This window comes from Callionymus lyra, chromosome 14, assembly GCF_982586985.1.
Source record: "Callionymus lyra chromosome 14, fCalLyr1.hap1.1, whole genome shotgun sequence".
Classification (NCBI taxonomy): Eukaryota; Metazoa; Chordata; class Actinopteri; order Syngnathiformes; family Callionymidae; genus Callionymus; species Callionymus lyra.
The window spans coordinates 6,182,246-6,207,567 of NC_141831.1; the positions used below are offsets into that span (position 1 = coordinate 6,182,246).

The window sequence follows — 25,322 nt, forward strand, 5'->3', positions numbered from 1 at the left end:
AATGACTCTTCTATTTTAATTTATTGTTTTTATTTATTTTCCGTAATGTCACCACCAAAAAGTTGTATTGGCAATAAAAGAAAAAACATTATATTATATATATTATAAGTCGCATAAAGAGGACGCCATCAACTCTGAATCTATAATTGAATATAAAATTTCTCTGATTAAAAGGTAAATATTAAAGAAGGAACAAACGCCACCATTTTAAACCTCCGGAAATACCTCAACGTAGAATAATTGTTCATATTTTTGCAAATCTTCAAGAATAAATTTAAGATAAACCCGCGACTCTCGTTATTCTGCACATGTTCAGAACAATTTAAAAAATATACATAAATACAATAAATACGTGAACGCAACCGCCCTTGGACGATGACGTCACCAGATTTATTTTTTTTTCTATCACGAGAATACTGATGGCCCAATCAATAACCGCGTTGCATTCTGGGCGGAAACAAGATGCGGTCGCCGTCCGCGAGTGGAAGACGCTCATCAGTGCGCGCGGCAGCCAATCAGATCGCAGCTGCGCGGTGAAGGAGGGGCGGGAGCCACAGCCGCGTGCTTCCATTAAAACAAGAACAATCGAGCGCAGAGATTCTCCCGCGAAGATCGTTCAACACTCGCACGTCAAGGTGAGTTTCTTCCATTTATCGTGCGATTCTTCACCGCCTAGTGATGCGTGTGCGCGCGATGTCAACAGGTGTTTATTTACCTGAGGTTTGGCGTCAACGTTGACATGATGGCGACCATGTTTCTGTCAAACTAACGTCAGATTTTCACCGTTTATTTCCCACTAAACGCAGTTGACTAGTCGCTCAACTCATCCTTGATGTAATACAACCTAGTGAGCGTTAACTAGCGAGGGTTAAATGAAGAAATGACGTGATTTGGATTTGAGTAAAAATAACGTTAAGAGATGATTAACTTTCGCGCCAACCTCTGTATCGACACTTGCGTTTTTTACCGCCGTTTTCAACGCGAGGTTCTTTAAGTCCTTCAGTTGTTCGTGGATGTCAAGTGCAGCCATGACGGGCTCAAATCTTGACCCAGCCCAGTGTTTGGAACCGACACTGCCACCTGCTGTTCCATCGAGCGCATTGCTATCAACGATTTTTTTTTCAAATGCTAAAAAAAGGCATACTTTTTCTTCTTTTTTTTTGTATAGATTAACTAGATCAAGGTCAGCAAGACGACTGAACGATTTGGCGATTTTTTATTTATTTAACTCTAATGGAGTTTGTATGTTCTCCCCGTGTTACGTGGGTTTACTCCGGACACTCCGGTTTCCTCCCACAGTCCAAAAACATACAGAAGTTAATCGAGAATTTGGGGAAATTGTCCGTAGGTATGAGTGTGTGTGTGAATGGTTGTCTGTCATTGTGTGCCCTGAGATGGACTGGTGTCCTGTCCAGGGTGTCCCCTGCCTCTCGCCCTATGATACTGGGATCCCCGGGATAAAGCGGTAGAAAATGAATGAAAATGTTTTTTTTTTTTTTGTAACGCTAGAAGTCGTTTACCAACACAAAATTTGATCAAATCAACATGTATATTAATTTAAAGAAAATATCTTTAATGTTTGACCTGTTAAAAATAAAAATAAAATGCTGTACAACTTGTGGAAATTACGATAATAAAGACTATACAAGTATCGCACAATGTTGAGTACAACACTTTAAAATAAAACTTGCTACACTAATGCTATATTTTTGTAAACACAGCAATTTTTAATACAAGCAAATTAATGTATTTAGATTTGTTTGTTTCTGGCGCCACCTAGTGTAGAGTCGGGGTACTTAGCATTAAAACTCCGGCGTTGATCTTCCAGTCGACCGCTCAAGATGTCTGACAAGAAAGCCGTGATCAAGAACGCCGACATGTCGGAGGAGATGCAGCAGGACGCGGTGGACTGCGCCTTGCAAGCCATGGAGAAGTACAACATCGAGAAGGACATCGCCGCGTACGTGAAGAAGGTACGTCTCCGCTCGTCCGTCCTTGACCTTCGACCCCCTTGAACCAGGTGTTTTTTCCCCCGCAGGAGTTCGACAAGAAGTACAACCCCACGTGGCACTGCATCGTGGGGAGGAACTTCGGCAGCTACGTGACGCACGAAACCAAACACTTCATCTACTTCTACCTCGGCCAGGTGGCCATCTTGCTCTTCAAGTCGGGCTGAGCCGCCGCCGCTGGGAACCTTTTTTTATTCGGCCTTTAACTTCTGTGTGTCGCTGTACTTTTTTGCTCTCTGACCTCCGCAGACATTCCTACCTCCTTGTGTTCTCTCTCTCCAAGACCTCCCCCCCGTTCATAGAAAGAAAAATCTCACTTGACTCTATTGATATTATTTTGAGTTTGTTGTATAACTTATTTTTTTCATGTCGTTCAGAAGAAAGATTAAAAAAAAAAAAAAAGCAACAGAAAAGTTTTTTGTTGAAATGCCTTAATTTTCAATTGTTCCAGCAGGAATGAAGCTGCTGACTGTTGCTCCTTAATAAACATGTATTTCAAAGTTGATTCCAAACTGCTTCGTGTTTTTTCTCAGTCGAGTCGTCGCTCGATTCTACGGTTGACAATCGTCCACTAGGTGGCAGTAAAGCGCACGTTTACAATTTGACCTCTGTGACTTTAAGATATTCCTTCATTGTTGAAAGTAAACGTTTGCACATCTAGAAAAAAAAGTGACTGATATAAAAAGGAGAGATTCAGGAAGAGAATGTTAGATTCAAACCTGTTTCTAAAAGTGTCTCAACAACAATCCAGGATGATTTTGTGCAGTGGATTCATGTTTTTACTTCTCACAGGAGTTGTGGCGTCAAATATTCATTTATTTAAGGTAAAAAAAAACTTTATTGATATGAAATTGTTTTTTTCCAATAGCCAGCAATTTTTCATAAATAATAATTTAAAAAAAATGAATGAAAAATAAAATAAGAACATAAAGGGAAAGAACAAGAGGACACAAATATTCTGCTGCAATTTTACATTTTCCTTTTGGTCTTGTAGCTGCTAATTTAAAAAAATTCGAAATCTGACTAAAACATGACTTAAATTACAGAAATATTTTTATTTTTATTCCCGATACGTTCCTTGTGTCGACAAAATGTAGCTTCAGGGTCAGAAACTAGTTTCTATCTGGAACTTTAAAAAAAATCCAAATTAAATTGGAATAAGACTTTGCAAAAGGTTGAGTTTGGGGAAAACAATTCAAAAGTAGAGTTAAATTTAGATTTTAACCATACATTCAATTACAAGTTTTATTTTATTGACGTTTCTACCTGTGAAGAGAGTTTTTGTAAAGATCACCAACTTGACCAACGAGATGACGAACGACGCCATTGACTTTGCTGTGGATGCGATGAATATGTTTGACGACAATGAAGACATCGCTGCGTACGTGAAGACGGTACGAAGATATATTAACATTTTCCACAAAATTCTGCGATCATAATCTTTTTTAATTCATGGCAGAAATTCCAGCGGAAGTACAACTCCAAGTGGGAGTGCATCGTCGGACGGGATTATGGCTCTGGCTTGTTATACAGAAGAGAATTTATTTACTTCTTCGTAGACGATTTACCATTTCGTCTGTTTAAATCATATTAAATCTTCCAGTCGAGACGAGAGGTGACGTCAGCCAGCATGTGGCGCAAAGATGTGATGTTTTAAGAAAAGAAAAATGGAGTAAAAATAAAGATGCATCAGTTAAAAACCATCATGGTGTTATATGTGTGATATTCATTAAGAATTACAAGATAAAAACAGTTATTAATAGCATACGTCGTATTTCTGGAAGTGAATCAATGCCACCAGAATATTGAAAGGTTGAATTCATTTCTATTATTTAATATTTGTTATATTTTAATTTCGATTATTCAGTATTTGTTATAGTTTAATTTTAATTATTCAGTATTTGTTATAGTTTAATTTTAATTATTCAGTATTTTTTTTAATTTGAAGCGTTTTAAATTCAATATAAATTTTAAAAAAATACGAAGCCTTTTAAGTTCAGCGTAACAGAGTCACCAGACCGAACCAAACGAGTACAGAGTTACTGGATCGTCATCACTGCTGCATCAGTTTAGATATTTACATGACAAAGTATTTAAACTTTGTTTTAACGTCTGGAGTTTAAACATGTTTGGATCCGTGAGTTTATGTCAGGCTTTGTATTTTTTAATATTGAATTTAATAGTTTAAAGTTTGAAATTCAAATATAACAAATATAGAATAATTGAAATTAAAATACAACAAATATTGAATAATTGAAATTAAAATACAACAAATATTGAATAATTGAAATTAAAATATAACAAATATTGAATATTTGAAATTAATTCAACCTTTCAATATTTGAAAAAATTAATTCAACCATTCAATATTCTGATGGCATTGATGTGCTTTCATACATATTGAGATTGTATTTAATATATATATATATATATATATATATATATATATATATATTTTTCATGCACAATGAAAGGTAAACAGCATCTATGGAACGATGGAGGTAGATTTTGTTCTTAATTATTCCATAAAAAGGTTGCCTAAATAAAAAAAAAAGAATAAAAAGTCTTGAATAATAATTAAAAAAAAAAAGTTTTTCACATCTATAGAAAAACAAAGACTTCAATTGATTTTTATTCAATGTTTAAGAGACGAAAATCAAACCCATAATATCAGAATCAGAAACTTTCATTGTCAGTAAACATAACATAGGATTATTTTTTGTTGTGGTGGCATTAAATAATACAATAATTAAATAAGATAGCACACAAAACAAACTTATTACATAATAATAATAATAATAATAATAATAATAATAATTACAAAACAATCTAATCTTAACTAATCTAATCTAAAAATATAACTTCAATTAAAGAAACTGTTTGAATTATAAACCCTTTTTAAAATGGACACATACTTTTATCTTTATTAAACCCACGTTGTTCTTTGGTTTTAGTTTTTGGGCTCCTTTTTTTATATATATATAATAATAATCAAACACATTTATCTAAATATAGAACTGCAGTTTAAGTTTAAAAAAAACTAAAACGGAATTCAACTGAGTCTCTAGCTTCACTAGTATCGTCCACTAGGTGGCAGTAAAGCGCACGTTGACAATAATGGCTGAATTCCACTTTGACCTCTGGGAGTTTAAGAAGATATTCCTTCATTGTTGAAAGTAAACGTTTGCGCATCTAGAAAAAAAGTGACTGATATAAAAGGAGAGATAGATTCAGGAAGAGAATGTTAGATTCAAACCTGTTTCTAAAAGTGTCTCAACAACAGGATGATTCTGTGCTCGTGCAGTGGATTCATGTTTTTACTTCTCACAGATGTCGTGTCGTCTGAAGCGGTAAATATTGTTTTATTTCTGCTGCAATTTTATTTTCCTTTGGTCCTGTGGCTGTTGATTTAAAATTATTTCATTAAAAATTCGAGAAATCTGTCTAAAACGTGACTTAAATCGCAGAAATATTTTTATTTTTATTCTAGAAACGTTCCTTGTGTCAACATGTAGCTTCAGGGTCAGAAACTAGTTTCTATCTGGAACTTTAAAAAAAATCCAAATTAAATTGGAATAAGACTTTGCAAAAGGTTGAGTTTGGGGGAAACACTTCAAAAGTAGAGTTAAATTTACATTTGAGTATCAACCATACATTAAATTACAAGTTATATTTTATTCTTGACGTCTGAAGAGAGTTGTGATGAAGACCTCGACCATGACTGACGAGATGACGAACGATGCCATTGATTGCTGTGGATGCGATGAATATGTTTGACGACAACGAAGACATCGCTGGACACGTGAAGACGGTACGACTTTTTTCGTTCACATTTTTTCCACTAAATTCTGCGATCATAATGTTTTTTATTCATGGCAGGAATTCCAACGGAAGTACAACTCCAAGTGGCAGTGCTTCATCGGACGGGTTTATAGCCATGTCTTCCCTCAGCATTTGTTTAATGTTTACTAGCACTCAGACGAAATGCGACGAGAGGTGACGTCAGCAAGCATGTGGCGCAAAGATGTGAAATTTTAAGAACATAAAAAATGGAGTAAAAATAAAGATGCATCAGTTAAAAACTATCATGGTGTTATATGTGTGATATTCATTAAGACGTACAAGATAAAAACAGTTATTTTCATGTCTTAGCAAGAAGGATCTGTCTCGTTCATACAAAACCCTGCAGTCAGAATTCTGAGCCGCTCTAGTAGAAGAACTCACATTTCTCCTTCAAACTCTTCACTGGCTGCCAGTTTCTTTCAGGATCATTTTAATATTCTGGTTCTTACTTTCAGATCTATTCATGGTCTGACCTTCCATCAGTGATCTGATCCAGACTTACACCCCAGCTCGGGCTCTGAGGTCTGTGGATCAGAATCTACTTATGGTTCCACGCACACGGCTCAGGACCAGAGGAGAGAAATCTTTTCAGGCTGTTGCTCCTAAGCTTTGGAACGATCTTCTCTCTCTTTGCTCTTGATGGATCTACTGACTCCTTTAAGAAACATCTGTGTTTGATGATCTACTGACTCCTTTAAGAAACATCTTAAGACGTTTCTATTTGTTCAGGCTTTTCCTTGATTTTCTGGAACTCCTGTTGTGTTCTCAGTATTATCTTGATCTTTAAAGTATATACTTTATTGAATATTGTTTTGATTGTTTAAGTGCTTTGTGACCCTGGTCTGGAAAAGCGCTATACAAATAAAAATTACTTACTTACTTACTTATTATTGGCATACGTCATATTGAGATTGTATTGAATACATGTGGTTAATTTAAAAAAAAGTTTTATGTTTTATTAGACTTTAGATTTTCTCTTATTGTCATTGCACAGAAAACACTGCAGTGAAACTGGCAACCAAATGTCGTTGCTTGGCAACTGTTAAAAACTCAGCAGAGTGATGTATATAAAAAAAAGGATATATATAAATATAAATAAGTTCAAAATATTGCATAAATAACGTTTAAATATTGCATAAAATAATTAATGTATATAAAAGTATAAATATAAATAAGTTAAAAAATAGTGCTAATATGTTATAAATAGAGTAAATACATACAATTTAAATAGTGAATAGCTCAAGTTATATTATTATTAATGTTATGTTACTTCAATAGAAAAAAACGACTTCAATTAATTGTTATTCAATGATTAAGAGACGAAAATCAAACCCATAATATCAGAATCAGAAACTCTTGGAAACGTTGTTCTTTGGGTTTATTTTTTTCGCTTCTTTTTTTTCCCTTTAATATAATTATAATTAAACACACGTATCTCTATATAGAACCGCAGTTTAAAAAAAAAAAAAATCTAAAACTAAAACAGATTATAAAGCGAGTCTCTAGCGTCACTGGTATCGTCCACTAGGTGGTAGTAAAGCGCACGTACAATTACGTTGAAAGAAGAAGAAGAAGCCAGTGACGTCACGAGAATCACTTCCGGGGTCCCGTGTACATCATGTCGTCTGACGCCGGGCTGATGCCGCCACCGGCTCCCGGTCGACGCGGTGATGGACCAGCCTTCCCTGCGGTGCCTCTGTCGGCGGAGGCGGCTCCGTTCACCCCGCTGGAGCCTCGCGGCGGCGGCGGCGGGTGGCGGAGCTCGGCTCCCTCCAGCGCCGAGCGCCAGTTCTCCCGGTGCGGGGCCAAACTCAGGGGCCTCCGGGCGGACCAGGAGCAGCTGAAGGAGGAACTCAACTCGCTCTTCGACCAGATCATCTCCGAGAACTTCAACACGAGCGCAGACCCGAGCATCAGCATCCGGCCGGAGGTGACCTTTGACATCTAACTTGACTCACCTGTAAACAGAGGCTCAGCTGACTCAGGAACGTCTCGGGGCTCCTCGTGAAGAGATGATGTAGAAAAATTAGGTCCTGCGAGACATTTAAACAATAATCCAAGAGTTTAATCTGTTTTAATCCATAATCCACTTGTTGCAGCCCAGTACCACACGATGATGAAAAAAGATGTAAACAATTGCATTGATTTTCTGACGTCATTTCCTCCTGGTGACTTTTTACTTTTTGTTTGTTTATCTAAAATAGGGCTGATTTCGAAAAATGTATTTATTTGTTTTAACATTGCGATTTAGTAAGTTAGTAAATTATATTTATAGAGCGCTTTTCAAGACCAGGGTCACAAAGCGCTTAAACAATCAAAACAATACTCACTAAAATATATACTTTAAAGGTCAAGATAACAACACAGGAGTTCCAGAAAATCAAGCTTCGAGTTTATTTCAGCATCAACTTTAAAATTATTTGGTTCTTACGTTCAGATGTACACTTTGAGCTTATACAAATATATTGTTCTGTAATAGTATACAAGTCATTGTAAGTAAGTAATTTGTATTTGTATAGCGCTTTTCCAGACCAGGGTCACAAAGAGCTTAAACAATCAAAACAATATTTATTAAAGTATACAGTATACTTTAAAGGTCAAGATAATACTGAGATTTGTATAGTATTATTAACGCAACATTCGAGATAATCTACATATTATACTTGGGTGTGTGTATTGACAAGAATCTGGCGATACTATACAGGGACAACAATACAATATATTGTAATATACTGTGGTACTGTAGGAACAACGAAGATATTTGTAGTATTGTCGAGTACTTGACTCTGATAACGACAAAGTCGGAACTGCTTTCATTTGTTTTCAAACCAAAATATATCCGAACATCGGCTTTAAAAGCTGCTGCAGTCACTGTATCCTCTCGTCCTCAGTCATCACCAGGATCTCGTGGGATTTCTTTTTTTTCTGTAACATGCTGCCATCTAGCGGCCAGAACTGTCGTTGTCAACACAAGATTCAACAAAAGGAATATTTGCATGTTTATTTAAAAAAAAAAAGAATTGTTTCATTTTACTCACACTTTAATGTTAGAATAATTGTTAATAAATAAATGATGAATTTAAACCTAAAAATGTAAATCAAATTGAAACATTAGTTGACTGATGCATACAATGATTTGAATAAAATATCTTTATTAAACCGTTGAACTTAACAATGCATTTTTTGTAAAAAAAAACAAACTTATATAACACAATACAATACAAACCAATGGATATTTAAACCTATTTGTGCAACTTTTAAATACAAGCAAATAATAAGGGGAACAAAAAAGTGGGTGTTTCGACTCTTTCTGCTCTTGTTTTTGCCGCCACCTACTGCATATTCGGTGTAAGCGTTTGTATTTTCTTATTTTTTTTAAAAACTTTTAAATAGAATTCTGTTAAATCTGTTGATTTGAACATAAAAATCAATATTTCTGTCTTCAATCATGACGCAGGAGGTCTGCCTGCTGCTCAAACATGCCAGTCGACTCGTGCCGCTGACCCAGGAGCACCTGCTGGTCAAACTGTGTCGTCTCATTCATAACCTGCTGAACCAACTCAAGGTAACGACCGCGTCGGTGACTGTTTTTTTTTAAAGATGATTTTCCTAAATCCTTCTGGTCCTCATCAAGGTCATCATGGACGAGCAGACTCTGGAGGTGCTCCTCAACTACATCATGAGCGCCCTGAGAGTGTGCAGCACGTGGACGCACGCCGGCGTCCTCCTGGCGCTCTCCACCGTCGTCTACGGGAACGGACCTCAGTGCCACCGGGTGAGTCCGGCGTGAACCCCGTTCTAAATACTAGTGGCTGAAATTCCACGTTTTTTTTTCCTCGCTAGTACCTCAGCGGGTTGCTCGGCGACGACGGGGTCCTGCTGCAGTACGGCGCCCCCTCTCAGCCGGACATGGAGCTAAAACACGTCGCTATCAAGTGTTTGGCTAACATTTGTCTCAGGTAAACATTTATGCAGAAGCTACTGTTGACTTTCTTTGCATCCTTGTTGCAAAAATATGTTTGTAACGTTAGGAATCTGACAAAAAAAAGAATAGAAATCAGTTATTTTACTTGTATACAAGTGAGAATAACACAGAGTTTACATGTCTGTCTCAGACATTTATGAATATATATCTTCGTCTCCGTTTCACAAGTCTTTAATTATCTTACTCCAAAGATTTGAACCAAACAAAAACTTGGATGAGTTATTATCCTCAAGGTTAAAGGTGGTTTTTACTCCTTCAGAGTCCGGTTCGAAGACATTTCTAATCCTCATTTTGAAAACACCAGCACTGGTACAATTGCACTAATAATGCCATTTGTGTTTAAGTAAATTTGATTAAAAAATGTAACCTCAGAAGTTTCCCTTCAATCTTAAGTTGTATTATATTGTATATGTCCATTTTATTTAAATTAAAGTATAAAAAAATGACGCATTCATTTGGTTTTACAATACTCCATTTTATTTAAGTTAAAGTATAAAAAATAATGCATTCATTTGACTTTAAAATACTCCATTTGATTAAAAAATGTAACCTCAGAAGTTTCCCTTCAATCTTAAGTTGTAACTTAATTTATCTGTAGACTTATTATCCATTAATCAACAAATAACTTCCTTATTTACACATTTAAAGAAGGAGTTTAAACTCACACAGCAACTAAAATCTTTTAGCAGTTAAGCTATAAACACAACTTTCTTTAACAGGAAGTTGAATTTGCGATATTTTCACGGGATAAACGTTAAAATTCTTCTTCTTGCGACAACCATCCGATCGGAACCTAAACCCGGACCTTAAATCTGACGCGTGTGTTTTTGAATTAAAAAAGACAAAATCTAAACATGTTGTCGTCACATTTTTCAGAATCCCTGGTCAGCCTCCTCTGGAGGACCAGTACAGAAGTGTCTGTTTCAAGGTCTTCCTGAAGACCCTGCAGACCCCGAAGACTCCCGACACCGACGAGCTCTTCTACTGTATGGTACGTTTATTTATACCACGGCGTCCACGTGTTGTAATGTATATTAAAGTGTGAGAATAATGGAAGTTTAGTATCATAGGAATATTCAATGATTACATTTAACATTCTAACTTTATTAATTTACTTAAATTATTTGAATATTGAAAGGAAGAATGTGTTCATTTATAATTAAACGTAAAAATTAAATGATAAAAAATAATATATAATATTCACATTACAATAATTAAAAAAATACATTTTATAAATCAAATATTGTTCCATTTGTAGTTTAGTTTAGTTTGTGGTTCAAAACTCGTTATAGAAATGTTGGTATAATAGTGTCACCAGACAAAAACAAATCGAAAATGCTTGATCTAAAATTTCAGCCAATCACATGATGTGCAGGCAATCACATGATGCTTCTTTTGGCATCATTTTAATCAAAATGTCAAACTTCATGTGTAAAAAAAAAAGCATTTATTTGGTTTTACACTACTCAATTTTATTTAAATTTAAGTATAAAAAATAATGGATTCATTTGGTTTTAAAATACTCCATTTTATTTAATTTAAAGTATAAAAAATAATGGATTCATTTGGTTTTAAAATACTCCATTTTATTTAAATTAAAGTATAAAAAATAATGGATTCATTTGGTTTTAAAATACTCAATTTTATTTAAATTAAAGTATAAAAAATAATGGATTCATTTGGTTTTAAAATACTCCATTTTATTTAAATTAAAGTATAAAAATAATGCATTAATTTGGTTTTAAAAGACTCAATTTTATTTCAATTTAAGTATAAAAAAAATAATGCATTCTTTTGGTTTTAAAATACTCCATTTTATTTAAATTAAAGTATAAAAAAATAATGCATTCATTTGGTTTTAAAATACTCAATTTTATTTAAATTAAAGTATAAAAAAAGAATGCATTCATTTGGTTTTAAAATACTACATTGTATTTAAATTAAAGTATAAAAAATAATGCATTCTTTTGGTTTTAAAATACTCAATTTTATTTAAATTAAAGTATAAAAAAAGAATGCATTAATTTGGTTTTAAAATACTACATTTTATTTAAATTAAAGTATAAAAAAATAATGCATTCATTTGGTTTTAAAATACTACATTTTATTTAAATTAAAGTATAAAAAATACATTGTTCAATATACAAAGTATTGAATTCAATTATTCAAGAAAATTATTGAAATAAAGATTAAAAGAAAAGTTTCAACATTTGAAATGTTAAATTGAATATTGTCACTGATTGACCACAAACACGTGTTCAGAATCCTCTCACCTGTGCAGGTGATCCAAGCTGCTCTGAAGGGTCTGCAATACTGTCTCTCCGGAGGAAAATGGAAGTTCGTGGCGGCGGATGAACTGGGTTTTCTTCTGGCCGCTCTGAAGGTACGTCACCGAACGTCACCGAAGCGGCTCCTTCACTTGCAAACCGTGGTGTTCTTCTTGCAGAGGCTCATGTTCCAGGGAGCTCCGGGCGTGAACGTGGACTGGGCGGACGTTCTTCACCCGGTTCCTCTCCCGCCGTACGAGGCTCGCTCCACCAACAAGACTGTGGAGGCACCAAAACAACCCGACGTGTCCAAAGCTTCTGCTGGACCTGCTAAACCTGTGAGAGGACGTTTTAAATCCATTTATTCACCTCATTTAATGGATGATTTTGTTCAGAACAAGAAGAGAAAGTCCAAAGGAAAGGCCAAGAAGACGAGTGAGGAGAGCACCAGGGAGGACGAGGACGACGGAGAAGGAACGTCCGAACCTCCTTTACGTTGTCCTCCTCTCACCCTGTCGCAGCCCTCCTTCTACCCCTCCTGGAAACTCAACACATCCGATTCTGAGTTCTCCGACCCAGAAGGGGGCGCTCAGGGCAAGTTGAGGTAGTCCTGGAGTCGCTGGACCCACGACTGATGGACACACTTCTTGACGTCTTACTGCCTTCTTCTCTAGACTGTACTACACCGGGATGAGGCAGGGGGCGCTGCACTGCCTCCTCGCCGTGGTCAAAGGTGTGGAGAAGAGGACTCTGTACGGATACTGGTCCTCCTTCATCCCGGACGCCCCCATAGTGGGTGGAACTCCTGCGCTCACTCTGCTCACAGTCGTCCTGAAGGATCCGTCACCGAAGGTACGACCGTGGAAGTGAACGAGTGAATTAATTTTAATAACTTTATTGTTTTTTTTAATTTATTTTAGTCATTTTAGTCATTACATTTTTAAAGATTTTTTTTGTGAACAATTGAATTAAATCATTTTTATTTTAAAAGGTTGAATCTTTTTATTTATTTATTTAAGGTTGAAATGATGCATTTTATTTTTACACATAATCTATTAAAATACATTTTAATTTAAATGTAATAGAAAAAATTCAGGGATAAAAATATTCAAGTCAATAATTTAAAATGAAAAGTTGACGTTAGTAAATCAAACATCTGCGATTGGTTGACATTATTATTATTATTATTATTATTATTTTTCAGCAGTAGCTCGGTACTCGTTTGGTAATGTCTGGTCATTTTTATACTGATTTTATAAAAGAAAAAGTATTCAATTTAGAAAATGTATTTTTAGATATTTGGAATAAGAATAACAAACTTTCTAAATTCAATATTTTTTTCATTTATAAAATCAATAGGAAAATATTGGTATAAGTGTGTCATAAGACATTAACAAACGAGCACAGAGCTACTTGATCAATCAAAGTTTCAACCTATAGAAAAATGTTTTAAATTTAATTTAATTTCAAAATTCAGAGATAAAAATATTCAAGTCAATCATTTAAAATGAAAAGTTGAGGTTAATAAATCAAACATCTGCGATTGGATGACATTTTTTAATGAAGTAGCTCGGTACTCGTTTGGTAATGTCTGGTCATTTTGATAGTGATTTTATAAATTAAAAAATATTGAATTTAGAACATTTATTTTTATATATTTGGAATAAAAATAACAAACTTTATAAATTCAATATTTTATTATTTATTTATCTGTAAAAATCAATATAAAAATGACCAGACATTATCAAACGAGCACCGAGCTACTTGATCAAAGTTGCAACCAATCGCAGATCTTTGATTTATTAACGTCAACTTTTCATTTAAAGTTATTGAATTACATTTTTTTTATCCCTGAATTTTGACACATTAAATATTTTCAAAATGAATAATTATTTGTTTTTAGAAATGGAGATTATTGGAAAAGAAATAGAAATTAATTCAATTATTTAAAAAGAAAATCAACTTAAGCTTTCAATATAGAAACGATAGAATAACATTTTTCATAAAACAAATGATCGTTTCATTGTACAAATAATTAGAGCTTTAAAAGTAGAGAAGAAAGACACTCATGAAATGTTAAATTCAACGCTAACTCTCTCCAGGTGCGCACCAGCGCTCTCCAGGTGTTGTCGTCGATCCTCGAGGGCTCCCGGCAGTTTCTGGGCGTCGCCGAAGACACGACGTCTCCACGGACGTCCTTCACGCCGTTCTCCTTCACGCTGGCGGCCACCATCCGAGAGCTGCATCGATCCCTCAACCTGGCTCTGTTGTCGGAAACTTCCCCGCAGACCCTCACTCAGGTCATAAAGGTACGTGGTGTAGGAAAGTATCAAGAGTGGAATATTACAATATTTATTTGTATGGACTCACTGGTGACAGTTGCTGAGAGGAGATCACTGGACAAACTACTGTCCATCATGATCATCGTCCTCTGAACACTGTCATCGGTGAGCAGAGAAGCATCCTCCCATGATGCAACACTAATAGACTCAGGGACTCATTCATTCCTCGGGCTATTAAATTGTACAATTCTGAGTTCGGGGGCAGGAGTGGAGTGAGAGTATCTGGATGTTCTGTTCTATGTTAGTCTTTGTATCCTTTGTTATTTTTCTTTGATCTATGTTCTTTATCTTTATCTTTAGACTTAGATTGTATCATCTTGTTCTTTCTCTTTGTTTCTCTTTGTTCTTGTTCTTATTTTATTTTATTTATTTTTTATGAAGAATTGCTGCATTTGCTGTGGCTATTGGAAAAAAACAAGAGACCTCCTGAGGGATCAATAAAGTTCTACCTAATCTAACCTATTTCACTATACTGAGCCCCGTAGCTGTTATTAATTAAAAATCTAATATTAACTTAATTGTGAAATGCAAATGAAGATTTATTGGCTACAGTTTTTCTTTAAAAGAAACTTTATATTTATAGTTTTTCTCACAATATTTCACGATATATCCTATTGTTGACCCTGTATCGTGATTTTTAACCAGGGCTGTTAACTGTCAAGAATGTGTTGATGCGTATCACGATAGTATTTACAGACCACATGACTCTTGACGAAGTTGTAACTGCTTTCATTTGTTTTCAAACCAAAATATGTCCAAACATCAGCTTTAAAAGCTGCTGGACTCACTGTATCCTCTCGTCCTCAGTCATCGCTGGGACCTCACAGGATTTCCATCTTCATGTTTGAAGCTAACTTATTTTGATACATTCTTTTAGCAGGTAAAATGACATTGCTAGCTACTACACCTAATGAACAGCAGGGGGCAGAAGCATTCTAGAGCTTTCTGGAGAAATATACAAGCAAAAACCGAGACAAATCTTTAACTAATTTGTGGATCCAGATGGTTATAAACCTAAAACCAACCCAAACTAGGGGTGTATTATCAAGAATTCGTTGATTACAGGGTCAACAATATGATATATTGTGACATATTACAAGGATATATGTGTAGTATTGTCTAGTACTTGACTCTGGTGTTGTGATAGTGTAGTAACAAGGATATGTGTGTAGTATTGTCCAGTACTTGACTCTGTTGTTGTGATAGTGTAGTAACAAGTATATATATGTAGTATTGTCCAGTACTTGACTCTGGTGTTGTGATAGTGTAGTAACAAGTATATATGTGTAGTATTGTCTAGTACTTGACTCTGGTGTTGTGATAGTGTAGTAACAAGTATATATGTGTAGTATTGTCTAGTACTTGACTCTGGTGTTGTGATAGTGTAGTAACAAGTATATATGTGTAGTATTGTCCAGTACTTGACTCTGGTGTTGTGATGGTGTAGTAACAAGTATATATGTGTAGTATTGTCCAGTACTTGACTCTGGTGTTGTGATAGTGTAGTAACAAGGATATATGTGTAGTATTGTTCAGTACTTGACTCTGGTGTTGTGATAGTGTAGTAACAAGTATATATGTGTAGTATTGTCCAGTACTTGACTCTGGTGTTGTGATAGTGTAGTAACAAGTATATATGTGTAGTATTGTCCAGTACTTGACTCTGGTGTTGTGATAGTGTAGTAACAAGTATATATGTGTAGTATTGTCTAGTACTTGACTCTGGTGTTGTGATAGTGTAGTAACAAGGATATATGTGTAGTATTGTCGAGTACTTGACTCTGGTGTTGTGATAGTGTAGTAACAAGGATATATGTGTAGTATTGTCGAGTACTTGACTCTGGTGTTGTTATAGTGTTTTAACAAGGATATATGTGTAGTATTGTCGAGTACTTGACTCTGGTGTTGTGATAGTGTAGTAACAAGTATATATGTGTAGTATTGTCCAGTACTTGACTCTGGTGTTGTGATAGTGTAGTAACAAGGATATATGTGTAGTATTGTCGAGTACTTGACTCTGGTGTTGTGATAGTGTAGTAACAAGGATATATGTGTAGTATTGTCGAGTACTTGACTCTGGTGTTGTGATAGTGTAGTAACAAGGATATATGTGTAGTATTGTCCAGTACTTGACTCTGGTGTTGTGATAGTGTAGTAACAAGTATATATGTGTAGTATTGTCGAGTACTTGACTCTGGTGTTGTGATAGTGTAGTAACAAGTATATATGTGTAGTATTGTCCAGTACTTGACTCTGGTGTTGTGATAGTGTAGTAACAAGGATATATGTGTAGTATTGTCCAGTACTTGACTCTGGTGTTGTGATAGTGTAGTAACAAGGATATATGTGTAGTATTGTCCAGTACTTGACTCTGGTGTTGTGATAGTGTAGTAACAAGTATATATGTGTAGTATTGTCTAGTACTTGACTCTGGTGTTGTGATAGTGTAGTAACAAGTATATATGTGTAGTATTGTCTAGTACTTGACTCTGGTGTTGTGATAGTGTAGTAACAAGTATATATGTGTAGTATTGTCTAGTACTTGACTCTGGTGTTGTGATAGTGTAGTAACAAGGATATATGTGTAGTATTGTCCAGTACTTGACTCTGGTGTTGTGATAGTGTAGTAACAAGTATATATGTGTAGTATTGTCTAGTACTTGACTCTGGTGTTGTGATAGTGTAGTAACAAGGATATATGTGTAGTATTGTCCAGTACTTGACTCTGGTGTTGTAGTATTTACAGACCACATGACTCTTGACGAAGTCGTAACTACTTTCATTTGTTTTCAAACCAAAATATGTCCAAACATCAGCTTTAAAAGCTGCCGGACTCACTGTATCCTCTCGTCCTCAGTGATCGTTCTTCCTTTAGCTGCGGAAGACATTCTACTGCTGCCATCTAGTGGGCGGAAGTTTAATTACAACACAAGCATAAACAAACCCTTTAAAATGAAAAATAATTTAGATGAACAATTAACATGCAATGAAAGTTAAATAAAATTCAAGCCATAAAATGGAAAAGATAAAAATTAAATCTGATTAGATTTAGGTAGAACTTTATGGATCCCTCAGGAGGTCTCTTTCAGGAAATTGTTTTTCCAATTAGAGAAAGCAATACAGACGATGATTCATAAAAATAAGAACAAGAACAAAGAGAAGAAAAAAAATGATACAATCTAAATCTAAAGATAAAGAACATGGATCAAAGAAAAATAATAAGACAAAGGATACAAAGACTAACATAGAATAGAATGTCAAGATACTTTCGCTCCAAAGTTTACGGTTAATTACAGTTAAAATGGTTGATTACGGTGAAGAAAAAAAAAGAACTGTTGTGATATTTAATTGTATTGATATTTTCTTACAACCCCATTCTCCACCGATCAAAATATCCACAGAATAATTAGTAATTAGTAAATGAGTTGAAGTGCTTCATGAAGTATTTATCAAACAAATCCTTTGATTGTCTCAACAAGTCAAACGTTGCTGTGTTTCAGTGTCTCGCTAACCTGGTGTCCAACGCTCCGTACCAGCGCCTCAGACCGGGTCTCCTGAGTCCACTCTGGAGGCAGATCTGCCCGTTCGTTCGCCACCGAGGTCAGTTCCGTCTCACACCACGAGTCTTAACCCGTCTTTATAACGTCTTCTCTCCAGACGTCAACGTGCGGGTGTCGGCGCTGACGCTGTACGGCGCCCTGGTGTCCACCCAAGCTCCTCTCCCCGAGGTGCAGCTCCTCCTCCAGCAGCCGGAGGGCGCCGGAGGGTCCCTGCCCCCCCAGGACTGCGCCCTCAGCTGGCGACAACGAGGCGCCGCATCGCCGTCCAAGCGCACGCCGAGCGCACGATCTCCCGCCGCGTCGCACACGCCCACCGGCGAGGGCGGCGGCGGCGTCTCGTCGCCGTGGCTGCTGCAGCTCTGCGTCGCCCTGGTGTCGCACCCCCGCGAGGAACACTCCGACAGCGAGGGAGCAGGAGGGGGCGCTCTAGAGCCGTCTCCTGTGCGCCTGGAGGCCCTGCAGGTGTGAGCTGTCAATCATGTGTGGAAGCGTGTCATGTTGTTGTTGTTTTTTATTTGGATGCAGGTTCTGTGTCTGCTGGTGAAAGGATACGTGTCTCTGGTGCCGTCGGGTCTCTCTGAGATCGGTCAGATGTGTGCCGGGTGTCTGGAGGAGAGCGACCCGTCCATACAGCATCACGGAGCCAAGGTCACCAGTTACCTTCAGTTCAAGTTACTTCAGACTAGTCATATTGATACTCTTTATTCATAGTTATGATATAACGACAACATTGGTCTCTAAATTGTTATGTGTTACAGCATGCAGCTAACAAGGTGAATAATATAGCATGTAGCTAATAAGGTTGATAATATAGCCGGTAGCTAATAAAGTTGCTAATATAGCATGTAGCTAATAAGGTTGATAATATATTATGTAGCTAACAGGGTTGATAATATAGCATGCATCTTGCAAGGTTGCTTATATATCATGCAGCCAAAAAAGTTGCTAATATAGCATGCATTTTACAAGGTTGCTAATATATCCTGCAGCCAAAAAGGTTGCTAAAATACCATGTCGCTAACAGGGTTGATAATATAGCATGCATCTTACAAGGTTGCTAATATAACATGCAGCTAATAAGGTTGCTAATATAACATGTAGCTTACATTGTTGATAGTGTAGCATGCAGCTAACAAGGTTGCTAATGTAGAATCATTGGTTGGCTAACAAGGTTGGTACTGTAGCATGCAGCTAACAAGGTTGCTAATATAGCATGTAGCTAACAGGGTTGCTATTATAGCATCCAGATAACAGTGTAGATAATATGGCATGTAGCTTACAAGGTTGATAATTTAGCATGTAGCTTACATAATATAGCAACCAGCTAACAAGGTTGCTAATATAGAATATAGCTAACAGGGTTGATAATGATGCATGCAGCTAACAAGGTTGATAATATACCATGCAGCTTACAATGTTGCTAATGTAGCATGCTTGGTTAGCTAACCAGCGTCATAATGTAGCATGCTAACCTAACAAGGTTGCCAAGGTAGCATGTTTAAGCTAACAAGGTTACTAATTTAGCATGTAGCTAACAAGGTTAATGATGTAGCATGATTGGTTATCCAACAAGTTTGCTAATAAAGCATACAGCTAACAATGTTGCTAATGTAGAATTTTCTAAATCTATAACACGAGAAGTAACTTGTCGAGGATCATATCCAGAGAAAATATCCTCAGTCTTACTTGCAGCAAATCTATGACGAGCCGTGAGTGTTTTAACAGGTTCTGAAGGAAGTAAAACATCTAATCGTTACTCTGATGATGATCTTCAGCTGCTGGAAGAACTGGGCACAGGGATCATCCAACAGTACCGGGCCGAGAGCGACATGCCCGAGAGCGCCCGGATCCCCGTCCCTCAGGTGAAGACCCCTCAGAGGAGACTCACCCGCCGTTCTGACCCGCGTCCGTCTCCAGGTGTCTCAGTTCTGGGCCGAGGTCCTGCGCGGTCCACTGAACCGGGCCCTGCAGAACGAGCAGCACCACATGCTGCAGAAGAGCGCCTGCGACGCCCTGTCCTCCATCCTGCCGCAGGCCTTCGCCCTCCTCCCCGTGAGTCGCCCCCCTGGCCCCTCAGGACCGGTCTTGGTTAGACCACATGTGTCTCCGTCTCCCTTCAGGACAAGACGCAGCTCATGTGCGTCACCATGGTGATGGGCCTGACCTACAGCGAGGACACGCTGGTGAAGAGGGCGGCGGTGCGGACGCTGGGCGTCTACATCCTGTTCCCTTGTCTCCGAGAGGTGAGAGGTCACGAGTTGAAGGGGCAAAGGTGAGGGTTTTTTTGGTCTCGCTTCAGCGTGTTCTTCTCGCGTCAGGACGTGATGTTCGTGGCCGACACGGCGAACACCATCTTGGCGGCGCTGGAGGATAAATCTCCAAACGTGCGCAGCAAGGCGGCGTGGTCGCTCGGGAACCTCACCGACTCGCTCATCATCAACAAGTGAGAGTCGTTTGATCGGGATTTGATTCTGCTGCGGCCAGAACATTATGACCGGCAGTGACCGTCGAGATAAATGACTTCATGAAAGGAGGTCAAACATTTACCCTTTTTATTCTTGATTGTTTTGCACAAATATATCAAGTAAAGTTTCTTCTAGTTTATTTAAAACATGTCGATGTTGAGCAAGTTCAACCCTTGTTATCTCAGGGTCAAGGTGACCCGAAAGCAAATGTGTTTGTGGTATCCCTTGTGTTATCTCAGGGTCAAGGTAACCCAAAAGCAAATGTGTTTGTCTCTCTTGGTGAACAAGGTCGTTCACCTTGACACAGAGACGACACAAGGGGATACCACAAACACATTTGTTTTAAGGTCAACTTGACCCAGAGACAACACAAGGGATACTACAAACTCATTTGTTTTCGGGTCACCTTGACCCAGAGACAACGCAAGGGATACTACAAACATTTGTTTTTGGGTCACCTTGACCCAGAGACAACACAAGGGATACCACAAACACATTTTCTTTCGGGTCACCTTGACCCGGAAAAAAACATCTCATGCATAATCATTTGTTTTTATTTAACGTTTCCATTGAACAACACATTTATTTATGTTTTATTTATTTTTTCTATAACGGATGAAGTAGAATCATTTGTCTCGAAGGAATTCAACTCATATTAATATTATTTTTCATATAGTCTTTAGTTTCATGTTATTTATTTATATAAAACGACCTTTAAAAAAATGTTTAATAAACATCTCACGCAAACTTTAATAAAAATTAGTTTTATTTAACATTTCCATGTTTGTTTTTTTTAATTATAATTTTCCTAAAATAAAACTAAATTCCAACATGAATTACACTGAAATACTTTTATTTGTAATGTTGAGCAACTTCTATAATTCATCATTTAGAAAATATTAATTTCTAAATGTTTTACACATAAATGAAAGTATGACCCTGGTCTAGATAACCATCACTGACCCTCATGTCTCAGGGAGAGCGTGGGCGCAGAGTTCCAGCAGGAGCTGTCGGACATGTTGCTGCTGAAGATGCTTCAAGCTGCTACCAGAGCCGCCGCCGACAAGGAGAAGGTTCTTCACCTGGAATTGTTTCTTTTAAGGTGAATAAAAGTAGCGGATTCTTACTTCTATTCTGACTTCCGTAGATTAAAAGTAACGCCATGCGAGCCCTGGGGAGTCTCCTCCACTTCCTGCGGGAGAGTCAGCTGACCAGGTCCGCCTTCCTGCGGCCGATAGAGGACGCCGTGAAGGCGCTCGTCCAGAACGTGCAGTCGGCGGCCATCATGAAGACGCGCTGGAACGCCTGCTACGCTCTCGGGAACGCCTTTCGGAACCCAGACCTGCCCCTGAGTGAGTTCATCGTACGGAAGTGAATCGGTGTCAGGTTTGCTACTATAGCATGCCGCTAACAAGGTTGCTACTATAGCATGCAGCTAACAAGGTTGCTACTATAGCATGCATCTAACAAGGTTGCTACTATAGCATGCAGCTAACAAGTTTGCTACTATAGCATGCAGCTAATAAGGTTGCTACTATAGCATGCAGCTAATAAGGTTGCTACTATAGCATGCAGCTAATAAGGTTGCTACTATAGCATGCAGCTAACAAGGTTGCTACTATAGCATGCAGCTAACAAGGTTGCTACTATAGCATGCAGCTAACAAGGTTGCTACTATAGCATGCAGCTAACAAGGTTGCTACTATAGCATGCAGCTAATAAGGTTGCTACTATAGCATGCAGCTAACAAGGTTGCTACTATAGCATGCAGCTAACAAGGTTGCTACTATAGCATCCATCTAACGAGGTTGCTACTGTAGCATGCAGCTAACAAGGTTGCTACTATAGCATGCAGCTAATAAGGTTGCTACTATAGCATGCAGCTAACAAGGTTGCTACTATAGCATGCAGCTAACAAGGTTGCTACTATAGCATCCATCTAATGAGGTTGCTACTATAGCAAGCAGCTAACAAGGTTGCTAATATAGCATGCAGCTAACAGGTTTGTTTATATAGCATTCAGCTAACGAGGTTGCTACTATAGCATCCATCTAACGAGGTTGCTACTATAGCAAGCAGCTAACAAGGTTGCTAATATAGCATGCAGCTAACAGGTTTGTTTATATAGCATTCAGCTAACAAGGTTGCTACTATAGCATGCATCTAACAAGATTGCTAATATAGCATGCAGCCAAAAAGGTTGCAAATATAGCATCCATCTAACGAGGTGGCTACTATATCATGCAGCTAACAAGGTTGCTAAGTTAGCATCCATCTGAACAAGGTTGCTAATATAGCATGCAGCTAACAAGGTTGCTAATATAGCATGCAGTTAACAAGGTTGCTACTATAGCATGCAGCTAACAGGGTTGCTACTATGGCATGCAGCTAACAAGGTTGCTAATATAGCATGCAGCTTACAAGGTTGCTAATATAGCATTCAGCTAACAAGCTTGCTAATGTAGTATGATTGATTAGCTAACCAGGTTGCAACTCGCTTAGAAAATCGAACTCTAAAAAATAACAATAAATAAATGAAAATATTTATTGTAAAAATATTTTTAAAAATTTAATTCAATTATTAAAAAAAAAAAAAAAAGAATTCAACCTTTTAATATACAAAATATTAAACGAATAATTCAATTCTACCAAAAATTGAATTGAAGTTTATTCCTTCAATATTTACTTTCACTGTGATTCTAAACGTCAACAAAAACGACATCACTTCCTGTCCCTCTCAGACTCGGCTCCCTGGGCCGACGACGCCTTCTCGGCGCTGTGCCACGTGGTCACCTCCTGCACCAACTTCAAGGTGAGGATCAAGTCGGCGGCGGCCCTCGCCGCGCCCACGCGCCGCCAGAGCTACGGGGACGGCGAGCGCTTCAGCCGCATCTGGCGTTCCTTAGCCAGAGCGTACGAGAACAGCAGGGACACCAACGACTTCCTGGAGTACTGCTACAGTGACAGCCTGAGGCACACCATCTCGCACGCCCTCCTGCACCTGCTGAGCGTCAGCCTCGCGCAGGACTTCGCCGTCCTGGCCCGGCTGCTGGACACGGAGGAGGGGCGGGGCATCAGGGAGCACCTGGTCAAGTACCTGAGGGCCGAGGGAGGAGGAGACGCCGAGAAGTACAACGGAGGAGACACCTTCAGTCCTCAGCAGAGGGTCACGGACGTGAGGCAGACCCTGGTCCGGCTGGAGGGTCTCGAGGCGGAGGGAGGAGCCGCGAACAAAGACCTGGTCGTCGGGTTCTTACGGGAGCTGCTGAAGTCGTGTGACGAGCTGTGAAGAGAAAGAAAACTCACTCAAGTCGCCGTGAACGCCTTTTTTTTATATATATAATCTTGAAATAATGGCACGATTAAAAGTCAAATTTTTGACCAACAGGACTATTTTTAGAAGAAATATTAATTTATTTTGTCTTCATAATAATTGATAATTAGAGTTGAGTGCAAATGATGAATTGATCGACACAGAATATTATTTACAACTATGTCAATAAAACATTTCTTTGGATTTACAAGATTATTTTTTAAAATATTGGTCCTAATGAAGATGTTCGTACTATCTTAGAAATCTGTTTTAATACTAATATTTAGTGACGTGTCGATGAAGCGTCATGAAACGGTGTCATTATCTTCAGAGTCCACTAGATGGTAGGGATGTGTCGATGAAGCTTCATGAAACGGTGTCATTATCTTCAGAGTCCACTAGATGGTAGTGATGTGTCGATGAAGCTTCATGAAACGGTGTCATTATCTTCAGAGTCCACTAGATGGTAGTGATGTGTCGATGAAGCTTCATGAAACGGTGTCATTATCTTCAGAGTCCACTAGATGGTAGTGATGTGTTGATGAAGCTTCATGAAACGGTGTCATTATCTTCAGAGTCCACTAGATGGTAGTGATGTGTCGATGAAGCTTCATGAAACCGTGTCATTATCTTCAAAGTCCACTAGATGGTAGTGATGTGTTGATGAAGCTTCATGAAACGGTGTCATTATCTTCGGAGTCCACTAGATGGTAGTAATGTGTCGATGAAGCTTCATGAAACGGTGTCATTATCTTCACAGTCCACTAGATGGTAGTGATGTGTCGATGAAGCTTCATGAAACCGTGTCATTATCTTAAAAGTCCACTAGATGGTAGTGATGTGTTGATGAAGCTTCATGAAATGGTGTCATTATCTTCGGAGTCCACTAGATGGTAGTGATGTGTTGATGAAGCTTCATGAAACAGTGTCATTATCTTCAGAGTCCACTAGATGGTAGTGATGTGTTGATGAAGCTTCATGAAACAGTGTCATTATCTTCAGAGTCCACTAGATGGTAGTGATGTGTCGATGAAGCTTCATGAAACCAAGTCATTATCTTCAAAGTCCACTAGATGGTAGTGATGTGTTGATGAAGCTTCATGAAACACTGTCATTATCTTCAGAGTCCACTAGATGGTAGTGATGTGTTGATGAAGCTTCATGAAACAGTGTCATTATCTTCAGAGTCCACTAGATGGTAGTGATGTGTTGATAAAGCTTCATGAAACGGTGTCATTATCTTCAGAGTCCACTAGATGGTAGTGATGTGTTGATGAAGCTTCATGAAACCGTGTCATTATCTTCAGAGTCCACTAGATGGTAGTGATGTGTTGATGAAGCTTCATGAAACAGTGTCATTATCTTCAGAGTCCACTAGAAGGCGTCTCTTGCTTTGAACTGTTCTAATGACACTTTTTTTTTTTTTAAAGATGGCGCCACCTACTGACCTCTAAACAACTTGACACTGTTTCATGAAGCTTCATCAGACCATCACTACAAATGTAAAAAAAAAACATGGTCCATGTGAAACAATATTT

General features: G+C 37.8%; 2 protein-coding genes and 1 long non-coding RNA gene across 3 annotated transcripts; all 3 read left to right on the forward strand.

Annotated features, from left to right (window-relative positions):
* Window positions 1-547: 547 nt before the first annotated feature.
* Window positions 548-2,514, forward strand: LOC148065835 (dynein light chain 2, cytoplasmic-like). The gene is made up of 3 exons (XM_087807064.1): window positions 548-635; window positions 1,829-1,973; window positions 2,039-2,514. The coding sequence occupies exons 2-3, from the start codon at window positions 1,842-1,844 to the stop codon at window positions 2,174-2,176; spliced, it is 270 nt and encodes an 89-aa protein (XP_087663190.1). The 5' UTR covers window positions 548-635; window positions 1,829-1,841; the 3' UTR covers window positions 2,177-2,514.
* A 2,677-nt stretch (window positions 2,515-5,191) lies between these two features.
* Window positions 5,192-6,094, forward strand: LOC148065836 (uncharacterized). Its single transcript, XR_015713342.1, has 3 exons — window positions 5,192-5,359; window positions 5,703-5,820; window positions 5,889-6,094. It is a non-coding gene; the product is annotated as an uncharacterized LOC148065836 (long non-coding RNA).
* A 1,351-nt stretch (window positions 6,095-7,445) lies between these two features.
* heatr6 (HEAT repeat containing 6) lies at window positions 7,446-23,989 on the forward strand. The gene is made up of 20 exons (XM_087807720.1): window positions 7,446-7,782; window positions 9,310-9,417; window positions 9,487-9,627; window positions 9,696-9,811; window positions 10,714-10,828; window positions 12,119-12,220; window positions 12,284-12,442; window positions 12,500-12,708; window positions 12,779-12,956; window positions 14,207-14,413; window positions 17,947-18,046; window positions 18,104-18,468; window positions 18,532-18,654; window positions 19,782-19,868; window positions 19,924-20,058; window positions 20,127-20,249; window positions 20,325-20,449; window positions 21,448-21,544; window positions 21,619-21,823; window positions 23,213-23,989. The coding sequence occupies exons 1-20, from the start codon at window positions 7,471-7,473 to the stop codon at window positions 23,758-23,760; spliced, it is 3,555 nt and encodes a 1,184-aa protein (XP_087663846.1). The 5' UTR covers window positions 7,446-7,470; the 3' UTR covers window positions 23,761-23,989.
* The last annotated feature ends 1,333 nt before the right edge of the window (window positions 23,990-25,322 follow it).